Source organism: Cimex lectularius, unplaced genomic scaffold (genome assembly GCF_000648675.2).
Source record: "Cimex lectularius strain Harlan isolate CLEC.00 unplaced genomic scaffold, Clec_2.1 scaffold72, whole genome shotgun sequence".
Taxonomy (NCBI): domain Eukaryota; kingdom Metazoa; phylum Arthropoda; class Insecta; order Hemiptera; family Cimicidae; genus Cimex; species Cimex lectularius.
In genome coordinates, this window is record NW_019392678.1 from 1,182,563 (window position 1) to 1,206,943 (window position 24,381).

At 34.7% G+C, this 24,381-nt stretch overlaps 2 protein-coding genes across 4 annotated transcripts; both read left to right on the forward strand.

The window, feature by feature from the left end:
• Window positions 1-2,441: 2,441 nt before the first annotated feature.
• Window positions 2,442-7,902, forward strand: LOC106667133 (translation initiation factor eIF-2B subunit gamma). The gene is made up of 9 exons (XM_014394860.1): window positions 2,442-2,703; window positions 5,917-6,077; window positions 6,138-6,300; window positions 6,647-6,842; window positions 6,909-7,036; window positions 7,089-7,279; window positions 7,347-7,576; window positions 7,644-7,747; window positions 7,811-7,902. The coding sequence occupies exons 1-9, from the start codon at window positions 2,544-2,546 to the stop codon at window positions 7,861-7,863; spliced, it is 1,386 nt and encodes a 461-aa protein (XP_014250346.1). The 5' UTR covers window positions 2,442-2,543; the 3' UTR covers window positions 7,864-7,902.
• Window positions 7,903-8,829: 927 nt separating this feature from the next.
• Window positions 8,830-23,523, forward strand: LOC106667079. Of its 3 annotated transcripts, none has more exons than XM_024225540.1 (2): window positions 8,830-9,073; window positions 16,867-19,497. In XM_024225540.1, exon 2 carries the CDS (start codon window positions 16,897-16,899, stop codon window positions 19,342-19,344), a length of 2,448 nt encoding a protein of 815 aa, XP_024081308.1. In that variant the 5' UTR covers window positions 8,830-9,073; window positions 16,867-16,896; the 3' UTR covers window positions 19,345-19,497. The 3 variants fall into 3 exon arrangements, with proteins under 3 accessions (XP_024081308.1, XP_014250251.1, XP_014250250.1); XM_014394765.1 differs by lacking the exons at window positions 8,830-9,073; window positions 16,867-19,497 and adding exons at window positions 9,799-10,101; window positions 21,329-23,523; XM_014394764.1 differs by lacking the exon at window positions 8,830-9,073 and adding an exon at window positions 9,799-10,101.
• The last annotated feature ends 858 nt before the right edge of the window (window positions 23,524-24,381 follow it).

Sequence of the window (24,381 nt, forward strand, 5' to 3'; positions counted from 1 at the left end):
GGCGAGTTAGAAGGTGTATGCTATTTTTACCAATACAATCCACAACTTTTACAAGATTTTCGCTTCCTCTGCGGGAATTTTTTTAAACTTTAACATGTCGGCAAACATAAATAACAAAAACAAAAACTGTGTTATAATGAAATCACAACAAGAAGTAGCAACACCTTGGTTCACCTCTTGCTGAAGCCTAATTAGCCTTAACTTTATGGCTTGGTAAGGACTATAAGCGGGGTGGGGCAGCTACATCTATCCACGGTCTGGTTCATATAAACTGCTCAAAAATGATTAAGGATATTTTTAATTTATTCTTATTCTATAAATTTTAATTAAATTAACTTATATATTCTTGTTAATTGCATAAAATGACATAGAAAATACAACCCAAAAACAAACAAATCCTCATTTTCAATAACGGATTTACTTAAGAATAGTAAACATGAAGCTTACTCATTTTGTAAACGAACACCTTTCTCGCCTTTTCTCCATTTTAATTGAGTTGTATTCTATTCAGCTATGAAGAAACATCTTGAACCAGAAGTTCGCAATATTATATATAGAATGAGTCATTGAGGTCACTGACAAGTGTATCGCAGAAGCAGTTGGCGTTTCTCAGAGCTTGGTCACCCGGGCTTTAGGATGGTACCGAGAGACTGGAATTGCCAAAAGGAAGCCGGGTAGTGGATCTCAGCGTATTACGACCCAAAGGGAAGACATAAATATAGTAATTGCTGCAAGATGAAACCCTTTCCACAGTGCCCGCTAGATCCTAAATGAAGTAAGTACAAGATGTTTTGGCAAGACTTTTACCAACGAATCGTTTTGGGAAGCCAGGTTTTTCACACGCGCAAGTAAAAATACCAGGTTTTTTGCCCAAAAATCACGAATAACTCGAAAACGGTTGAGAAACCGAGCAAAGTAGAAGGTGACCTATTGAAAGATAGTTAAAATTTCTTACAGGTTGCTATAGGCGTCGCTCCAATACGAATTCTTGGCTCCACAGGTCAATTTGAAATTTTCGTAAAAAAGTGAAACAATCGAAATGTCCAGAATTTTCGAATTTAGTGATGAATGACTGAAGCTAGGTAACCATTTAAACAAGCTTTCTTTTTCAGAGTAAAATTGTCTAAAATGTGAGACTGTGTGCAGGGGTGTGACTTAGAAGGCTGAGAAAATATCAATTTCCAAATTTGGTCATTTTTTAGTACAAAAACTAGGGGGCTGTTTCATAAAGTAACAAGTTACAAGTTGACAGGTGAATTTTTTTATTAGTTGTAAAATTAGTACATACAACTGTTTCATACAGTTACAACCGCATACTTGTAACCACCAGAGAATGCTTACAATTTTACAAGCAAATTTTGACAAGTTACAAATGTTTCTCCGTTGTTTTCTACAAGTTATAAGTGTACGACTGTAAATCACAGCTGAATTTTAACAGGTGTCCGGAGGCCTATAAAAGTGCAGATTGCCATTGTAAATAGTACGAATATTATTATTGTTTTGGCTGTTTATCATAAACAATGTGGGAATTCTTCAGTAGAAGATAATATTTACTTTAGAAATGAACTAAGGGTTCGAAGGGAAAGACTTCTTCGAAGACATTTCAGAACAAGAATAAATTGCTACTTTAATCATATGTATGAATTTAATGAACGATTCAGGATGTCTGCTGAGACCCTTCAACGTCTATTAGAATTAATTGGAGGAAGAATGGAATGCAATTCATACAGAAGCCATGCACTCTCATCAAAATTATAAGTATGCACTGCCTTTCATTGGGCATGTCAGTACCATACTGTAGGAGACGCATGGTGTGCCCAAAGCAAGTGTCTCAAGGCTGAGCGATCATTTGGGACAGCAGTGAATGAGGCATTGTTTCATGTATTTGTCAAGTGAAAACGTTGTGGATGTTGTGAATCGTTTTCACAAGTCGCTCGCATGCCCAGTGTTATAAAATGTATTGATTGAACCTTTATAAATATTGAAAAACGTCATGAATATGAACACCAACTTTGTCGATCGTCATAGAATCATTTGCTAAATTTTATGTTGGTATGTGGTCCTGATTGTAGATTTGATTATGTAAATGCTTCATGGCCAGGCAGTGTTCATTACAGCATGGTTTTAAGAAATAGTAACCTTTCGAGGTAGGCGACTGACGTCTGACTTTTCTGAATTTTTCTGTAAAATTGTAACTTTTTTTATAACTGTAAACTTTTTGCGAGAGAGGTACTTGTACCTGTAGAATTGTAAACTTGTAACTTGTTGTTTTATGAACAGTCCTCGTTGGTCGGTTTTTTAGTAAGGGTAGTTTAAGGGTAGAGTGTGTGCATTATAGCTTTTATTTTTTCTCACCAATTTAAATACCGTTTGACATCTTTGACGTCACCGTGTTATTTCGTATCCATTGAGACGATCACGTGGAACGGCCGAAGGTTGAAGCAAGGTTCACTAGAAGTAAGACCCAGTGACACTTTTGAGGTGATGTAAACATCGAAATCCACTTTTTGCCAATTTTAAATTTTCTTTATCCCAGTGGAGAAATGGTAACTTCTGCAGAACTGCAGGCAGTCGTCCTGGCCGCTGGGAAAGGCTCCAGGATGACAGAGTTGACAGCCAGAAGGCCCAAATGTCTCCTGCCCATTGGCAATCTGCCTATGATTTATTTCCCTTTAGATCTTCTTGAAAGGTCAGGATTTAAAGGTTTGTATTTGATTCACGTTCAGAGTATCCTTAAAACATAAAAAAAAGAAGATATTCATTTTTTAGTTGTTGTTTTATTGAGCAAACTCTTGTTGACTTATAAAACATCATTCTTTGTTTGGTTTGGATTTTATGCTTTATCTAACAATGAATTTGTTATTTATAACTAAAATATAAAAATGGGTTGCCAGGTTAGACCAGTTTTACTTAATTTTCAAATACTCTTACTGTTTGATAATTATAACATAATGGTATCTTGGACGAATATTCACACATGTACATAATCAAACCTATGACGTATCATGGCATGTTGGCAATAGGCCTTTGTACGATTTACAATAAATTTGCTGCAACAATCATGGACTGAGATAAGTAACAACAAACTAAAGGAAATAAAGCTTGCACACAGGAACCCTTTTATATAAAACAGGAAGATACAGTCTCAGCTTGTTACTCCAGCATTGAAAAGTGATTTTGACTTATTACACCCATTCCTGGAGCCAGTGGTATCGTAGAAAACAACAAAACTCATATTCCCAACCTCATATTACAACCGGTTCATGTAAATCTTATAAACTGGGGAAAACATCTACTTATCCTGTATTGATTAATTGGAAATCTTGAGATGCGGTCTGGTGAGACAGGTTTAGAAAAATATTTTCTTTATTATGTTTTGATCTTTATTGAGATCATCTTCTGGGATTTATAAACTTTCTTTAAATTATATAAATATATAACTCAACACGACACGCAAAGATGGCACAATTACACAGAAAACAAACACTTTGAGCCCTGAAGATGATCTCAATGAAAGATCGAAACGTACAACGATAAAGCAAATGTTTTTCTGAAACCTACATCACACCCGACTGCATCTCACGATATCTGAATAATTATCGATTAACGGTCACTAATCTCTACACATATATAAATATATATGTAAAATATGAATATGAATTTATACAATGATGTACACACTACAAAATTTAGGTTTAATCAAAGTATTTCTGTGTAGATGTATCATTGCTTGAGATATTTATTATTTTTTTCTAATAAAAAGTTAATCTTTTGATTTTTATTATTTATTTATTTTATTTAACTCAACTTTCTACTTTAACTCAAAACTTTTTGTACTCACCCACTATTCTAGATGTATGTAAATGATATGACCACATCTTATGATCTCTGCATAATCATTAGTTAATGATCAAATTCCACGCTTTTCTGATATTTTTCGATATGGTAAATCTTTCCCCAGCTTTCAAAAGTGATTTTTACTTATTAGAACAATTAGTGTAACAAACAGTATCATAGATATATTAGATCTTGCTGAAAACACCAAAATTCAAACTCGCAACTTATAAATTAACAAGTACTCATAATCTTAAAAAACAACTGGTGAAAACAACTACCATGTTGACATGTTGACTGAGTGGAGCGGTCATCAGTGGAATATTATGTACCCTGGTGGCCCCGATTTTTATTTTATTTGTACATAGTATAATATGCGCTGAAGAATGAGTGTATTTATTAGTGTGATTGATGATGGATGCAAAGATAATAGGTACAGGAATTGGTGTGAATGAGGGCAGGCCTTTCATCCGAATATTTCATTACCTCGATTGCCTGTTTCTTATGGTATGTATGAGGGGAGTAGTCATCAGTGGAATATCGAGTAACTCAGTGGATGTCATATTCCTAATTGTATATAGTATGGCATGTGAGCACAAATGAGTGTATTTATTAGAGTGTTGTAAGCAGTTATTGATGAGTGAATGAATTTGGTTGGTATATGAAGGGAGCAGATGTATCCAGGCCATTGCAGTCATAAGTGGAAAATGCAGAACTATTAAAAATGTTGTGTGCCGGATATGACTTAGCTGCGGCAAAAAAAAAAGTTTTCTATTTTGTTCGAATTAATTTTTTTCACAGTTTTGAAAGTAATTTCGAGTTATTAAAATAATTCATGAAGTGACCAATGTTATAGATAGGGTAGATATAGTCGAAAACATTAAAATTCTTATTCCCAAATCTCACGACTATTACAAACTGTAGACTCACCCATGTATGTCTGATAGCTAGAGAATCACTTCCTCCTTGTGAAACCTGTAGGGTATTAGTCTCAATAAAACATATAATCAAAGAGTGTCTTAAATATGACAGGGGGTTGGCTTCACGAATATAGACAATCTGCTTGTTTTCTTATGAGCCACTGAATTAAGATCCTCTCTCTCTTTTAAAATTAGCCAGCTGGGTATAGGGCAGATTGGGTTTCTTTTGTGGCAGGAACACCTTTCTGCGAGTCTTGGGTCATTGCAGGACATTGGGTGTGGATGTTGACTCTGGCACACCCCTCAGATAATTGGCATAATAACTAGAAATACAGATACTTTTGAAGTAAAGAGAGATGCGTTCCATCCTCTGGGCTCACTTCCTTGACCATGCTCAGAGGTGCTCAGCCACCATGCCATAAAGTTTATGAAGTTATCAATATTATAGCAGAACATAATCGACAGAGGCTATTACAAAATTTCTAATACAATTAATTGAGCTTAATGTTTGCGTCTGAGCTCTGGTGTCATTACAGTTCAAGCTTGGTATATAAATCAAAACAAAAAATTTAAAATACTTTTTTTAATATTCTTTACGGTTGCCATTAGTTAGTAAAAAGAAAAAAAAATCTGAAAAATTAACATGCCAAAGTGCAGAATTTATATATAAATTGTGAGAATATCATTTGCTTAATTTGCTGCTTTATCATCTCTGATCATCTTACTTTGCCTAGTTTTGCTGATTTTGCCTGTCAGAAGCAGTTCAGCATTTTGCCATTTTCTATTTATTTATTTCAGCAGTTGCTCTGGACCTTGCTACAAGGTGGGAACAGGATTGGAGCTTTTTTATTTTTAATGAGGGTATTTAAGCTATGAGGTTATATGAACCCTTGAGGTGCTGGTGGTTTTGAAAAAAGCCCATTTGTAAGTTGTCGACCATTGAAAGTTGTTTTACACTTCGGTAAATTACCGTCAATTGTGAAGTAGTGAAATGCATCTCAGACAAAATCAGGATTTATGTAAGAACAAGCTACACTTCTCAGGCTAAAACCCAATTTGAAACCAAAATGATATTTTTACTATTAAGAGCTGAGAACCAAGCTGATTAGGTTGCCTTTGTCAAATTATGTTCAAATATCTTATTTAGTTGTTTTTCTGTTAGATGCTATTGTTGTTGTTTTGGAGACCACTAAGGGTGAAATTCAGGCAGCACTGGACAAAACAGGTTTGAAAATTAAATGTGACCTGGTCAGCATACCGGCCGGCGAAGACTGGGGTACTGCAGATTCTCTGCGCTACTTGGAAGAGTCCAATAAAATCAAGGTACTTCCAAATCTTTTATAAAAGTGAATAAAAGTGAAATAACTGTTTGTACAATTTCAGTTGGATGTGCTAGTTATTACTTGTGACCTAATTACAAATGTGAGTCTTGCACCTCTGCTCGACATGTACAGGAAGCAAAACTCTGCTATAACAGCCATGTTCGTAAAAACACAAAATAATACAGTTTTGACGACGCCAGGCCCCAAGACAAAAAACAAAAGAGGTATTAGATCTATGACAAAAGTATTAATGAAACTAGACATTTCAACACTATTGGAGTACTTCCATTTTCTCAGCTTTTTTTTTAAATTTGGGATATATTTCCTATCTCATTGTTACATGTTACCAAATTGAAGGTTGTTGTAATGTACTGCAAATTAAAAAATAAATAAATAAACTTTAGATGTCAAATTAGGTTTATTATCAATATTATCAGGTTAAAATATTAATAGTTGTGCTAAGTTATATTTTTCAATTCTTTAAATCACCTATTAAAACATTCAGACATAGCTTAGATATTTAACAAGGTTATAATTAATTAAAAAATATAAAAAATAATTTTTCTTTAGAAAGAGATTTCGTTGGAATTTATAAAGAAACATCAAGGTTGGTGTTACTTGCATCCTCTTCAGATTATGAAGAAATATTACCACTAAGTACCAATTTACTTAGAAAATATGGCAAGTTTACTATCCACTCGAAGTTACTTGATGCTCATGTTTACATTATCCGCAAATGGCTTTGCCAGTATCTCACTCATAACAGGTACATTTAATTTTATAGATAAGTATATTTAACTATGAATATATATTTTTTATGTATTAATTTCAGGACATTGGGCACTCTCAAGGGTGAAGTTTTGCCTTATGTTGCTAAAAAACGTGTACCTTCAAACAATGATTGTACTTTAAATGCAGCAGAAGAGAAGGCATCTATAATAGGAGCATCTGTCAAAACAGGTAATAAAAAAAAAATTCTCTTGAAATAATTCTACAACTTTTGTGCTGTTAGAATTGGCACAATTTGCCCAAGAAAGTGAACTAGCATACAAAGTGAGGGAAATGTCAAGCTACAATAGCAACACAAGTCAGACTGGCTATGGATGCGATCCTATACAGTGTTATGCTTGTATTTATGATAGTGAAGAAACATATGCTATCAGAGCTAACACTATACATGATTATAATTTAGCAAACAGACAGGTAATAATTTATAAATATATTTTTTGTAGCATGTAGTTGATAAATCGTACTTTTTTTAAAATTATAGATATATGAAAAATGGAATGAATTGGCTACTTGTAAAGAGTTAATATCAGTATCTTCTTCTGCGAATATTAGTTCTTCACAAGTAGGCCCCACATGTTTAATTGGAGATAAAGCGGTGATAGCTGAAAAAACGTCATTGAATTCGACAATAGTTGGGGTTGGATCAACCGTAAATACGAAGACATTAATAAAAGATTCTGTTATTATGGCTGGCGTTACTATAGAACAGGGGTTTGTATATTTTATTGATATGCAATTTTACGACTTGTTTGTAACTGATTTTAAATTATTTGCTTAGTTGTGTCATCGACAACTGCATCATATGTGAACAAGCTTTTGTTGGATCAAATTGTACTCTGAAAGACTGCATTGTAGGAAGCCACCACAAAGTCCAATCAGAAAGTTGGTGCTTTTGATTTTTATATTTTTACAATATGCATTCTACAACCGTTCGTTTTGTTCTAGGTAAACATTCAAATGAAGTTTTAACAGTTGTGGACCGTTTAATGGAATTTTAAATTCTTATTTTTGATATTGTTATTAAAATTTCTGTTCAATTTGTAGTTTTTATTGTGTATAATATTTGGATTATGAGTTTTATTTTATTTATTTATTTATTTTTTTGAGGCTAACGACAAGTCATATCAGTCTCCAACTCACTCTGGGGTTTGATTAGGCAGTAAATTGAACATTTTCAGAATTTCATAATTAATTTAAAAAAAAATAAAAAGATGTTCTTTTTTTAAAGGATTATGCTACAAAAATTAAAAGAAATTTAAATAGAAGTGTGTGTCTAAAAGAAAATACATGAAGAATCACTGGTGAACTAAATAATTCATGAACAATGTGGGATTACTGGTGAACTAAATAGTTCATAATTAATGCAAGATCACTGGTGAGCTAAGCAGTTCATGACCAAATGCAGGCTTACTAGTGAACTAAATAGTTCATGAACAATGTGGGATCACTGGTGAACTAAATAGTCCATGAACAATGCAGGATTACAACTGTACTAAATCGTTCATGAATAATGCAAGATCACTGGTGAGCTAGGATAGGAAAATTGAAGGGGAATATGAGAGGTGGTCATGGGAGATTTAAAAAAAAAAAAAAAAAAAAAAAAAAAAAAAAAAAAAAAAAGGAAGAGAGGTGAGGCGAGAAGAGTTTTTCCTTCACAACAAATTAGTACTGGGGGACAGAGAAATCAGAATTACCCGAAAAATAACGAAGGGAGAGGTTGAGGAGAGGACTCAAAGGGTCAAGGTGCAGAGCCTGTTTTACTCTGGCCAAAACATACCGCCCACCAAAATTTTACAGGGAATTTTCTTAAAGTATTTAAGCAAAAATTAAAACAATCCAATAAGTTATAAACTAAAACAATTAACTTTTGATTAAATTAAGTACAAAACGAAATGAGCTGTAGAGACTAAGAGGAGGTAGGTAGGGGGAAAAGACACTGGATGGGTCGGGAGAAAATTCCACCAGGAGTGACGATTGTCGCAACACGAGTGACACCATCGGCACCAGGATGAACGATTTTATCAATAGGCCAGGACAAGGTGAAGTAAGGAAGTTTTTGAAGAAAATAACCTGGCCCTCTTTAAATTTATGCCCGTGAAGTTGCCATTTTTGCCTTTGTATCAAGGTATTTAGGTGAGAAGACGACCAATTGCGCCAAAAACTAGTTGAGTGGGTTATCTGAAACTGAGAAGAGTTGTTCTTTGAAAGGTATTTTCCTAAGTATAAGTACTTTCGCCTGATGATAGCGTAAGCAGGATGTGACACCAAAGTAACCTTTCTATGAAGACTTCAGAGAGACGTCTTGGAAGAATCAAAAATAGTGGGATAAGCAAACCAAAATGAGCAAAAACGACTAACTGCAGGTCACCCAATAAACCCAAAGAAGAAATCCATCAATAGTTCTATACCACACACACAAACGGTTTTAGTAAGGGCACTTATATTTATTTACTTTGCGGCCTTTGATATGGCGGTCACCACTGAAAGGTAAAGGTCCCTGGTTCCAACCCAGCGGCCGAATCGAACCCGACATACTCACACAATTTATATGACCTCTGCTGTTGGGAACCTCGTGTAAAAAATATTTATTTTCCGTAATATTAACTGTTAACTTAAAACACAAACAGAACATTATTAACTTGTTATTTACATTTATAGTCTGTTACTAATCCTTTTACATTCTTTAGATTAAAAATAAAAGAAAATCAAGTCAATTTACGTTAAAAATATTTCAAATAAACAATAAAATTTGAGTGTCTGGTCTTTGTCTTTAAGTGTATATTATTTTCTAATAATAATGTATTGACGTATGTATGAGCTATGTATGGTGATAGTTATGGAGTGATGCTAGTTTAATGTATGACGCTTGGCTTGAATATGAAAATGTCTATAATTTAAAAATTCAGCTGATAGTAAGAAAAAATTCCTTTTTTTCTTTGTCATTCCGAATAAAAATAATACTCGATATGTTTCATAACAAAAAGTACAAGAACATTTTATCAGATATTTATTCCGTGTCAATCAGTGTACACTTTCCCACTCTGAGAAATAATGTCAAATTTCATGAGACATCTGTAAGCAATATAGCACTATTTGCATTCACAAAAACAAATTTTTTCCAAAAATGTAGTGCACCGCAACGCCCGAAAATTTGTTACACTCCTGCTTCAAGAATCCATTTCGGCAAGTTCACTTCATCACTTAAATAAAGTCAGGAGGCGGAAATGGAGCGTGAGGTAAATTTTATTGACAGTTTCTTCTCATTCTAAGAGCGGTCCGTGTGGGTTGTGCATGCGCCAACTGTGTGCTTGAATTCCTTTCCGAAAAGACACCCAAAAAATAGTCAAAACGAAAATAAAAACGTGTTCTTACTTTTTAACTGGAAATCTTCATTTCAGCGCGTTGAACTGTTTCATTCTGAAAATCCAGTAGAATTTTCTTAACCTGTTTTGTTTTTGTCATTTTTATTGAAAGATCAGCTGAAATTAACGGAATAGGGGGACTTATACTATTTATCGTGCTTACTATTAGAAGAAAAATTATTTTGTACAGAAATTAAAAAATAAGCATACAATTTTTTTTCTATAGCTAATTACAATATTATAAATATGAACTGTAATTTCGAATATTGTTATTATTAAGTCTTTATTTGTTTATAAAATTCATACATGAATACAAAAACAAACAAAAATTCTAAAGACATCTTCTTTGTCAAATGACCGCCAGAGTCGTCATAATTTATTCATAACCCGTTGATAACTTATCAACTTAATATTTTTTATTGTTACTATTATTATAGTTAAACTATAGCATTGGTCAATTATGACTGTTAAACATATCGCACACCCGCAAGAAAAGTGACACAATACAAGAAAATTTTACAGGAGAGGCTGTTGGAAGTTTACTTTTTTTTTACTTATGCATTAAGTACACAGCATTACGGTTGTTGGCAAAAATCCTGTCATGACCCATCAATATTGTCTTTTGTTTATCCAAAGCTTAAGCGAAGGCACAAAACATCAAAAATCCAGATGCACTACCCCTAAAAAACTGCTGCTTTTTGAGTTGTGACACTTTTCTTCCATATATTGGAGTAATTTAGATTAGTTTGCTCCAACGATAATGGTGGTCAATGAATGTAATTAATTTCAACATGATAGTAACATACAACATACAAACCTAACAAACAAGCAAACAACGAAAACATATTCGTACAAATGATTTAACAATTGTTTTTCATAATGTGAAATTAATGTAGGCCCTAAATAGGTCGAAAGCTTGGCAGTAACAAATGAATTTGCTTTCTTCTTGAAGACCATACCTTGATCCAGAGTGTTCGCGAGTGAAAAAGTGGTCAACTTCTAATGTTGAAAACTAAAATAATTCTAAAATTTGAACTACTTTGCTCTTATAATTAAGAGAGAAAAGCAGCATAAGAACTACGAATGCCGTTAGATTCAATTAAGAATATACATTCTTCTTTTTATCGCATAAAAAATAACTGTCGTAATTCTGTATTTACAATATTTCGATTTTCTGTAACATTTTTAAAGCTGAGAATTCATGCTTTCCCAGATTTGTTAGTGAAATCTGAAGAGCCAGAACTATCACCATTATAGATCATACTTTTCTTCTTTTTTCCCGTTATCAAAGTGCAACGAGAAGATCCAATATCCATGACATTTTGCTCTAAAGCCAAGAGGTGGAATTTCAAAAATGACAGACTTCATTACCATTACTGATACCAGTTTCCTTCTTGTTGGTTGTCAACGAATTTAGTATCAGTTTGTCCAAGTGATGTAAAAGTCAAAAGATGTGTCGATTATTGTAACAACAGTAACTTATTCCAGACAGCATAAAATCCTTCACTAAACAAGAAGAATACTTACCTAACTAGAAATGTGCCATTTCTCCTGATAAATACTTACACCGATGCTGTAAAGCTGGACACAGAACTAAGATATGCCACTTTTCGTAAATGGTGACAGTACTTTTCGCCAATTCAAAAGTCATACATGGTGGTGCCTTGCAGCTAAGATCCACTGTAGATGTCATTTATCCGGTAGCATCATAGGGAGTATATCCGAATACTTAAAAAAACAAATACAAAAAAACAAAAAAAAAAACAATAACAATAATCCGGGTTTTAGAATTTTTCGACTTATGTCCCTTTTCTTGTATGAGTGCGATATATGGATTATTATAATGATGTTGTTAGGAGCAGAATAACAAAAAATGTTATGACCCTGCAAACAGAATCCTAATCTGTCAAATTGGACAAGTCAGAATTATACATAAAAAACATAATAAATAAAAAATATCCCGTGCCGCCGACGAATTTGTAATCTCATAGCATTACAATCAACACGTTTAATAAATTGGAATATGTGGCAATTTTACAAAGACGTTTTTATTGTAAAGTTTATTAGTATAATTATTCAGAAATCGTGAGATGCGGTCTGGTGTGACGTAGGTTTCAGAAAAACATTTTCTTTATCGTGCCAACGTTTCGATCTTTATTGAGATCATCTTCAGGGCCTGGGATTTACAAACATTGTTTAAATTTAACAAGTACATGTGAAAAAAAGTGAATTTATTCAATGCAAAAAAATATTGTTTACATTCAATCAAAGTATTTCTACTCACTCAAAGTGATTGTTTTCTGCGTAATTGTGCCATTCTTGCCTGTCGTGTTGAGTGGGCCAGTGAGATATTGCTGTTTTATGTTTATATACGTTGGATTTTGAAGGGGTGGGAAAGTGAAGAAATACTTTGATTGAATTGAAAAAATATTTTTTTGCATTGTATAAATTCACTTTTTCCACATCCTACATGTATTTGTTAAATTTAAACAATGTTTGTAAATCCCAGGCCCTGAAGATGATCTTAATAAAGATCGAAACGTTGGCACGATAAAGAAAATGTTTTTCTGAAACCTACGTCACACCAGACCGCATCTCTCGATTTCCGAATAAACATTAAGTAATATAAGTAATATTTTATTGAATGTGTCCAATGTGTGTGTGTGTGTGTGTTATTGAATGAATCCAGAACATGTCCACATCAAAAAGTTAACTACCCTGCTCACAAACATTGATGAATTTAAGGAAAACCTCAAAATATATTTGTAGAATAGCCTAATTAAGGTACGGTAATTTATTCCAAATTTTAGAATAGAAAATACCTAATTAAAACATTTTTTGCCTCTCCTGTAAAATTTAGTTTTTGGAACATGTCCTCTTTCTGCAATCAGGGATTCAAATGGTCTGGCCGATTGTGAGCCGGGCTTGGGTGATCCATGTGCGATTTAGATTCTGTATCGACCGTGCTTTTGGCATACACGAGTTTTTCAGACGATCCGGGCAACTAAGGCATCTTTACTTAACCTATTCTTGGTTCGTTTTGCGTATTTGGATAGTAACGTTCCGCTATTAAAAATCTCTGTATCGTTTTGTGTTCTTAATAGTTACACAAGTAATTACAAATTTTTTCCTTTTAACATGTCCTACCTTCGAGAACAAATAATCTTTGGCAAAACTTGTCCTAAATTCAGATAGGCAAGGGGTTAAAAATAATGTTAACCATGGTTTATTGTTTAGGTTTAACGAATTACTCCAACATCTACATATTAATGGTCGACTGTTTGAAAAAGATTTGGGATCATTTAAATATGAAGTTCCTATATTTTCAAAAGATAAATTTATAAGTTGTAAGTTCTCAAACTACATTTCGGTAGGATTTCTTTTGAAAAAGACCTATAACGGTTAAAACCTTTTTTTACTCATGAACACTCTGGATCAAGGTATTTATATATTACGCAGGGTGGGCGACCAAGACCGAGGGGTTAAATGCCTGGGTAGACTCGTACCCCATCCCTAAAAGTTCCGGGAGTGGGTCGGCTCACGTGTCCTGCATAACTCTCTTAGACTTGTTCACAAACCCCAAGATTTTTGACCATTTAATCTCGGGGAGTGATTTGGTGATGTCCTCTCCTTCAAAGCTTTCAAATCTAGACCTAGCATACCTATCATCTGCGAGATAGTGCCTTGCCGTTTCTTCTTTTATTTCGCAAAAAGGCAAAAAAGATCTGGTAGAATATGGATCAAAGTATAGTCTTCAAGAAGAAAGCAAATTCGGTTGTTACTGCCAAGTTTTCGACGAATTTTAGGGTCATCAACAAAGCAAAACGATCTTAAATATGTCTACAGATTGATATATTTAAGTTTGTATATGCAATCTCAAATTTATATATATATTTTTTAGGGTTAGCAACAAAAGGGTGCCGGTGTTTTTGAAAAAAAAAACCCATTTGTATGTATGTCGGGTGGGGATGTGGGACCGCTGCATCGAACTCGGGACCTTTACCTTACAGTGAAAAGCGTTGGGTCAACGCCTAAACCGTTGCGGCCACCGACGCCCCATCAATCCCCAATTTCCTTGAGGTCTTTGAACAATCAAGATCATACCATGATCCGGAGTGTTCGTGAGAGAAAAAGTGTTCGATATTTCTAATACTGAAAACATTTTTTATGCAGCCAGTAGAAAATTTCGATGGTGCTCAGATATGCCGAATTTATATAAATTGCTCTGTACGTCCTTAAGCCAGAGCATATTTCATCTGCTAGTCTCACTTAAAAAGATTTTTGGGTACTGTTTATTTGGTATGCTTTGTACTTTCAATAATTCAGGGTTTATATGAATAAAGTATTATTGCCAAATAAAGGAAATAATTGGGTCAACCCAGTTACTGCATAAACATCAAGGTAACAGGGGTGGTAAATCATTAAAGCGATCTAATAATAAAATGAGGCCGGTCTCTTAAATATTGATTTATATAAAAATAATAATCTTTTTATATATCCCAGCTAATTAAAGATAATTTAATTTTGTTTAACATTCTTTGTCATTTGATTGTAAATCTCATAAGAAGATTTCCCTTTATTTTCGTTCATTTTTAATTTAACTCACTTTTATATTTTGAACGCTGGCTTATTTAATATTCCCAGTACAAATACATAAATATGTTTTACATAATTGATTTTAATTGTATGAAGCAAGTCGGTTATATAACGTTTTCAAGATGGTTTTAATAAAATTTTTAATCCGGCGTGTGAATAACGTAAACAATAATTCCGCCCGATTTTTTTAAAAGTTTAACATTAAACGTTGTATTTTACATTTTATTACAACCATTGTCTTTGAACGAATTCGATTGTTTATTATTTAATTTTACGATTGAATTGTCCTGAAAGGAAGTGGAGAAAATCGGCGTACCAACCATAATCCAATTATTAACACATTTTAATTTTAGCATAATCTATTCGTCTACACTAATCAGGCTTTAATGAAAATTTTATCTAGTTCAGGATGTTAGGTTTTTATTTAGCGGGCTATACGAGGTGGTTTGCTGTGAGATGCAAAAAAAGGATTGGGTGATAGTAGTGTGTAAATGGAGTAAAATGCCACAACAACGGGGAAGGTAACTCACTCCATGTAGAAAATTTTTAAAATTTTATTTTTGAAAAAAAAATTCTCTGTTGTTACTTATGCACTTTTCTTCAAAATTGAAGTTTCTTTAATTTACGTTAAATTATCTAAATAATCACCTTTTCATTCTAATTGATAGCTGTTTCGATGATTCTTAAAAATTGAAACATTGACAGATGTATGAAGAATTTTAAACATTTACTACGCGACGAATCTTTCTAGAGGTTGACAGGTTTCACAAAAATTGCTTCATTAAATTTTTTTTTCGAATGTTCGAGTGGTACGCTGGGATCGGTATGTCTTATTTTCGGGAAGTGGCAGATCAAACCCTCCAAAAAACCGTGTGTATTAGTTTACTAAATTCCTAAAAAAAAGAAACAACACTCTTTTTATCTCTCTAATATTATTATCTAAGGTTATTTGAATTCGTTTAAATCACTTTTTATTTTTTAATTTAATCTATAATATTCCGTTTTTATTTAAGGATGATTTTCATTAAATAAAAAACGGAATATTACAGGTTAAAATAAAAAAAAATAAAGATGATTTTTATTTCTTCATAGGGAGAGGAGTTGTCTTTTAGATTATTTGTCCTAATACAAACAAAAGTCGGTTCATGTAAAATTGAATAACACAGATAAAATTTAAAACAAAGATAGACTTGTTTTGGCAAAAAAAAAAAATCTACTACATTTAGGCTCAGGCATTCTATTTCATTAAGTCCTCGAAGTGGACTTCATCACTCCTCACTCAACTTCTATAGGTTTCGTCGTTTCTTTCGATGTAAAATCAAAAGTTAACAATTTTCCCAGATTTTAGGACATACAAATTAGATACTTTTACTGTAATAATTCCTCAAAGATCTTCCTATGCTTAAATTTAACAGATTTGTGTTATCGAAACAGCTATCAGTCGGACTGAAAGGGTTCTGCAGATGACTCATTCTTTAGATAATTTAACGTGTATATTAAAAATAGCGTCTATTTTGATGTTAACGGATGGTTTTTTAGTGAGAAATCTGTTTTACAGAAAAAATTAAAAATCTATCTTTTCGGCAGAGTAAGCTAGAAATAGGTTTTTGCGGCATTATACTCCATTTACAGTGTCCTTCACTTAATTCTTTTTTGTGTTACTGTTAATTACTTCCGGTAGTTACTGTATGTTTTATTAATTATCTTAGCAAATGGTCACATTTTTTAATTCAGTTTGTACGATTGTTGTAATGCCTGAAAACAACAAGAACGATGTAGTTGCTGCTGTAAAATTGACATGGTTTTATAGTCTTTGTCTTGGGTTTTTGATGAAAGTGGACAAAGATTTTTTTTAATTCTATTAAGGTTTTTTATATTGACTAGATTTTTGCATAAAAGTTGCCGGTGGTTGTTTTAATCCGTATTCCAGTTGAAGTTGGTCTGCGCGGATCGTTTCAAACAGACTTCACGATTGATAGATGTCTTGAATTTTACAACACTGATGAGTCATTGCCCTGACATGGTTTTCATTTTGTGTTGTAGGAGGAAACTAGAACTTCCACCCCGTCCAAAATGCGAAGGAAATTGAGTGGACACTGGGGAGGAAACGACAGCATAGAGAAAGTGTATGGACGATCGTTAAGAAAGAGAAAAGACAAAATCCTCGAGTACATACTTGACGGGTATAAACCAGGAAGTGATAAAGTATTCAACGATAGGGGCCAACAGACGGAAATCAGTCTCATGGAAGATACGACCACGATATATAGGAAGGATAGCCCGCCTACGTCTCCTGATGATAACAGCGAGAAACCCATTAGCAAAGGACCGTCGAAAAATTCAAAAAAAGTTTTAAGCGAAATACATCTTAATTATGAAAAAAAAAGGTTGAATTGTAACGTTTTTTATTTACTTAAAAAACGTCGTTTGCAAATCCCGCTTAAAAGTATAAAACGGCAGTCAGTGCGCATCGTGATCGCCCCGCCTTTTATGGAACTGTATTTAGGGCAAGATCAGATTTTTCCGTTCGATTTAAAAAACGTACTCGCCCAAAAGCAAAAATGCCCTTTTGAAGAAATAAGGACGGAAGGGATTCAAAGAATGCCTGATGTGATCACTTTACGACCGGAACACGAATCGAGATATGCCGAATTCCGTCACGATCTTCCACGGACAGGTGTCACGGTCCTCGAAACGGCAGATGACGAAGACATTGTATTCCACGACAGATACGATTACTTACCAATCGGAATTCAAAATAAGCGAACTAAGACGGCGTTTAATTTTAAGAAACTGACTTATGTCGAGCCTACGTACATGAAGTGCCTCCAAAAGAATTTAACAAATATAAATCACCCAGAACGTTTTATAAACGAGTCGGACATTTTGGAAAATACGAAATATTTCACTTATAACAAACCTTCACTAGGCAAACACATAAAATCTTTTATTTCTGGGCTGCAGCCCTCAGAAATTACGAGAATTAAATCTGGAACTTCATTGGTGGATGATGTACAACCCAGGGAAACTTTTAACGTACCTTCCAGCGAAAATATTGAGACCATGCTTTCGTCTAGCAAACCTAGCGTTATTAGCTGCATAAGAACTTATGATTCTTGTGCTTCTCCGAGTACTGCCAGTCGTAATGTTTCACATGATAAACTTTTGGAATCGGATGTTATTGGAGTTCCTTTACAGTCAAACATTTTAACTGGGACCGAACCGGGGGCGAAGAGAAGCCGAAGGTTACAAGCAGAAGGTGCTAGTAGTACCGATAATCAGGAATCTCATAAAAAACACAAATATTTGAAAAGCAGCTTGAAAAGGAGGCTAACCGAAGGTTTTGTAGATTATACGTCCGAAGTTTCAATAACAAAAGGTCTTTTACAAAGTAAAAAACGATTGATGGACAACTTATGGCCTAAGAAAGCTGAAATTAACAGCAGTATAAAAACTGTTGATCTCAGCAAAACCCGCGCAACTCGTGAATCACGTGAAACTATAAAAGATCGTATATTGCTTAATAAGCCCGGCTGCGAGTCTGCTACTACCCTGATTTCTTTTGCCAGCGATATTGATAAGAGCAAATGGCACGACGCGAATGACAGAAAATTATCAAAAGAACAAAAATTATCACGCAGTAAGTCAATTTTGAAACGAGGGAAGAAATCATCTTTACGTCTTGAAGAGTTTGATCGGATTCATAAGGAACGCTTTTATCCCGAGGAGAGTAACCCAAAAAATGTCAAAAATAAAGAAAAAGAACATATATTCGCGAATCTGAGTCTTGAAGATAAATTTAAGCAGGGTGTGAAGAGTAACGAACCACCGACACAATCGAACGTGAGCTCTGCCGACGCGACTAGACAACAGTCAGCAACGCACGAAGGTAAGAATATGTTGGAATTGATGTTCGGAGGGTCACTATTTCGGCACGGAAAAGACGAGAGTCCTGACAAGCGAATGTCAGAAGCTTCTACCAGTAAACCAAAATCTTGGGATAAAGGCAATGAAGCTCTATCCTCAAAAACCGACGATAAAAATTCATCATTAAAACAAGAAGAGTCTTCTTATAGAGAAAACAGCGGAAAATCCGTCGTTTTTGATATTACAAGTAAACCTAACCCGAAAAAATCCGAATTCAAAAAGACTAAAAGTTCTATGAAATCTGTGCTCTCAAGCCAATACGATGGGCTCTTGAGCAGTGACAATTATACCACCGATGGACAATCTGGATCGCAAAGTTGTAGCAACAATGGTCCCGAGTACAAAGTGCTTTTTCCATTGTTCCAAGCAGTTTCATCAACGATTTCTAGTCATGAAAATAACGCTATATCTTCTGGAGCACAACGGGATTATGGCCCTGATGTTGTAGATAAAAATGTACCTGTTCAGAAATCAGATCAGATGTCGTCTAACTTGGATGAAAATAGTGAAAACAAGACATTTACATTACCGCGCGAGTCTATTTCACCAAAACGAAATCGTACATTAAATGAATTACGGAGGCAAAACGAATAGATAATCATATCAAATCAACCAATATCAAATTGGTTGGCAAGATGATATTTCCGACTATGGGTAATGGCACTGCATTGACCTCCGACGTGCAGTCAGTTGTACCGAGATTAATTCAACCCTACCTTTTGTTAATAAATCTAATTTGTTAATCAAGATTAATTAATTATAATTAGCCATGTAAATAATGTATTGTTATCTCATTATCTAGATTTAAAGCTATTTCATGTCCTATTCCATTAATACATTTCTAACTCGTATGTACTCATACATTTTTTTAATGGATAAAGTTTGCTATTAGAAGTTCATCTGCTTACTTAATTGAATGAATGATAGCTTACGTCCGTGACGGTGAAAGAGACTGAAACGAGGCTAACCTCTAAAAAAAAATCTAATAATAACAATGATAATTATTAATCTACAAGAAACATAAATCAACATTTTATTATTTAATTTATATTATTTAGAAATTAGAGTATACTAGAACGAGTTTTTAAGATGAAAATCAACATGTGGCATTAAAAAATTTATGTAGTCTTCAGATCTGAAGTTTCCTATTTTGTAGTAGATGTTTATGTGATATAAATAAATCGATATGAGAATAGACACAATTAAAAAAAATTAATTCTATCCTGCATATGAATTAAACACATTACGAATTGTCCTTAATGGTATAAAATCCCGGACAAAGCAAGAACGGCCAGTACTGCACCAGGAGGAGAAATGCTACAAGAAGCCAGCCAATGCTGGCATTAAATTTGTTATCGGGTTAAGGAAGGAGGTCTCGGGGACATTGTCGTTTGAAGAGAGGTGAAGGTTTCTTGGGACGAGAAGTAGTGGATAGGGCTTGAGCAATAAGGACGGGTTGAAATATTGGAGTGAAACGTGAGGAAGCGGGAACGGATCAGTTCTTTGACGAAGGGAATGTAAAGGTCATTGTGGATAGTGAGGTTGGAGACATAGTAAGGAGTTTGGAGAATTGTTCTGAAGACTTTTGATTGGAATGCTTGGATGGATATTAAATAGCTTAGTTGTACCCCACAGCTTTGCTTCGTATATACAAGGTCTAAGGTCTATAGGTCTAAGAAATATTTTGCACAGAGTAAGTTTGTTCTTTACCGACGCCTGATTTCGGTCCTATAAGTTTTATAGTTGTTCAAATCGTCCATTCATTTCTTGTCGCTTAAGTCTTGTGTAAAGATTCCACTTCAGTCTATTGTTTAAGTATAGCGCTAAGTGTTTTACTTGTGTTGTTGTAAGTAACGATAGTTCGTTACTGTTAATGTACAGACGTGTGCAAGGCTGTTTACCTTGAACGTATTCGGGTGATTTGTTGTCGTTCACTTTCATCTTCCACGTTTTGCACCATTCTTCACTGATGTCAAGATGCTGCTGGATATTGAAGATGGCTTGGGCTTGTGTAGGATTGGAGTTAGGAAAATTGGGGATGAATAGCCCGGTCAGGGATATAAATGGTATATAGGATGGACCAAGAATCCTCCCCTGTGGGACGACAGCCTGGATCGGTGTTGTCTCAAAGGGCTCATTGCCGCAATCTTATATATTTTAGAATTTGATAGTAAGGAGTGGGTAGGAAATACTTTAGTTTGAAATGAACATCTCGGTGTCAGACTCTGTCCAAAACATATAAATTATCCTGCCAGTTTAAATTCAAATAGCTTGGAAGTAAACTGAATGGTCAAAGGGGAAAAACGATGAGGGGCCATTTCTTCTGATTTTGCGGTTTATGCGCTATGTAGGCTCGATTGATGAAACTTATCTACTTAAAAAGGGGAAGATAAAAATTAGAATGTTAATATTGTTAGGTGTGTCCAGAAAACTGGAAACTTGGTTTTTTGATTGCTGTAAAATTGAAACAATTGGACCCTTATCGTTTTTCCTATGAAACCTTCAACTGCCAAACGACTTCAGCTTAAGGTGCGATTAATCAGGCATATTCCTAATTAAATTCGGTTCTTGTTTGCAGGATTACAAACAGAGAAGACTTGGGAAAGAGAAACAGAAAATTTCAAATGCTATGATGACGCAGGAAAACTTTAGGGCACACAGTATGGCTATCCAATCCCCTGAGAAAAGAAATGATGATGGTAGAACGCGAACTTTATACCAAAACGAGCTTTATTCTGGATCGATGGTCTCCCTCAATCCTTCGACTAGTACTGAAAATGAGACCTATACAAAAATTACGATGATGCGCTTTCCAGAATATACGACCTTCAATATTCAGCACTCTCTAAATAGTTGCAAAATAGCCGTTCCCGAAAAAGAACTGGAGGGAAATGAAGTTCACATAGTCTCGGACTATCCGTTTTTAGCTCTGTACGTGGGGGACATTGAGTTTTATCCTTTTGACGCGAGTGGAATATCGATTTCCGAAGAAAAGCTTCCCATAATGAAAAGTGTCTCGAAAACGACACGCAATTCGTTGACGCAAACCCCATCGGTTCAGGAATTAACTCCACGAGGAAATAAGGGGTCGAGGAAAAACAGCACTGTTTCTGTAGCTGCACAGACTAGTGACCTATCACCAGGCCCTTCCAGTACCAATTCAAAACAACGTAAAAAGAGCACTGAGAGTGCTTTAGGAATAAAGCCCGATATAGGCAACTATTATTCGTTGGATCGAAATACTTCTACATCTTACTCCCAATTTGCGATTAATGAGATGGCGTCCGAACCGGTAGGTAAACACAAATTGGTACCAAACACGGATGATTTTACTCTTGGTGACAAACTGTCTCCAGCCCAAAAGATTCACGTTCCGACGAGTAAAACCGACTTAAAAAAAAATAAGCAAGAATGTAATTTTGGACCGATTGTCGAAGCTAATCCTTCACGCGAAATATGCATAGAAAAATGGAATTCTCATACAAATGTTATAGCAAACCAGAAGAAAAGTCATTCTTCAAGTAGAAAACCATTGGCAAATGAAGAGCTGCCGTACCAATATTCGCACTCTCCTCAAAACATGTTCGACCAGCTAAATCTATCAATAAAATCCTTCGACAACCCTACTTTTTTTCCAAATAGATATCGACAGTTATCTTACCAACGTGAAAATCAAAAGCCAACAGATAGTCATTTGGAGTACATCCGGGGAAGCACACACATGATGAAATCGTCGTCTCCTCCTTACGATGTTAATAGCAGCTATATACATGAAGAATTTCCAACATATTCCGATGAAAGCAACAGGATGCGTTATCATAATCAACACGACGAGGTTCTCCAGCATAAACATCATCGACCTTCTCACGATGATAGAAAAAAAAGTGGACATGAAATCGACCAAATTAGTGGTAGCTTCAGTCCAAGAAGCCGCTATTCAAATAAGGATAGCGTTCGATCGTATGGAAAAGTCGCTTTCCAAGACCAAGGAACACAAAACGAAATCAAACCATATCGATCGGAAAATGAATTGCAGAGTAGATACAATTATTTCGAGCCGCGAGAAGCACACCTAACAAAATCGACATCGCCACGTTTATCATCTATGACAGACTTAAAGTTACAAACATCCTTGAACGATATGTCAACACAGACTGATAACCAATCCGAAAAATCCGTGGAAAAGAAAAAGGTTGTGAGAACTCCCGTCTCTACTGTCGAAACATCGACTTCCACTAGTTCTGGAACTAACATCAATAGGACACAACATTTGACACAGCCCGACGCCCCAAAACCCGATATTGAGCCTACGATAAAAGGTCTCCAACACATGAACAGCGTTTTGCTAAGAATTCAAAACGAATTGCGTCCTATCCAAACGGACATGAAACAATTACAGTCGAAGTTGTTACACAGGACCTCCAAGTCTAAACAGGCAGATTTGAACACGGGACAAAAAGTGAGTACAAAATCGAGCCATGACATTGTACACGATCCACCGAAGGTGAATCGTTACGACCTACATGAAATATCTGACTCCTTGTTGAAAGCGAAAACAAAGTTTCCCAGTGGTGCTGAACTTTTGGAGGAGTTATCAAAGCAGATCATAGCCAGGACGCACGACACTCGAGAGAAAATTATCCATTCAGAGCGCAATTTAAAAGAGCCACATGCCTCAAAGAACCCACATAATTACCCGACATAATTTTACACTTTCGCCTAACCGTGTTCGTCCCCAATTTGGTTTTGTCCCAATAAACATATTCACGTCAACGTTTCATTTGCTTTTGCCACCTACTAAAAAATATATTGGTTGATTTGACGATTGAGACAGATTTTATGTTTAGTTTGGCCGATTTTGAGACATGAACCCATATTATTACCCCACATAATTTTACACTTTCGCCTAACCGAGTCCGTTCTCCATTTGGTTCTGTCCCAATTAACATATTTACCTCAACGTTTCATTTTCTTTTGCCACCTTCTAACATATATATTGGTTGATTGGACAATTTAGCCAGATTTTATGTTTAATTTCGTCTATTTTCAGTTATTAAAATTTGATTAAAATATAAAGTTTGATGTTCTATAAGTTCATAATCCACCCCTTACAAATTAAACAAAATTGATCAAATTAGGCGATTAGAAAAGTATTCGAATTTTTATTTAAATGATTAATAACCCACATTATACATACTCGGGGTATCACAGATTCACCTGACATCCTCATTGTTCAGATCATTACCCAGGTCTCCACTAGTACTCAGTACAACATATGTAAACCTTCTTTTCCTCACCTGAGTCATCATCTTAGCAGCCTATGAAGCACGAAACCAAACAACACAAGCAACTTTTTACATCTTCGCAATTCTACTTCTACACATACAACAACTTTAAAAAAAATCGATACCTACTTCTCACAGCTACAAGGTAGTTACAGTTACAAACTTCAATCAGAACCTATGATGACAATATTTTACCTGCTCAACTTAATCAATTTGACTTATGTTATTGAATAGTTGTTAGGCTTAGAAATTCATTGAAGGGAAAGGTATCACAATTAACAGTTGGTATAAACAAAAACAAATACTAATTTTTAGCACAGGTAACTACTTAGTATATTGAGTTTTT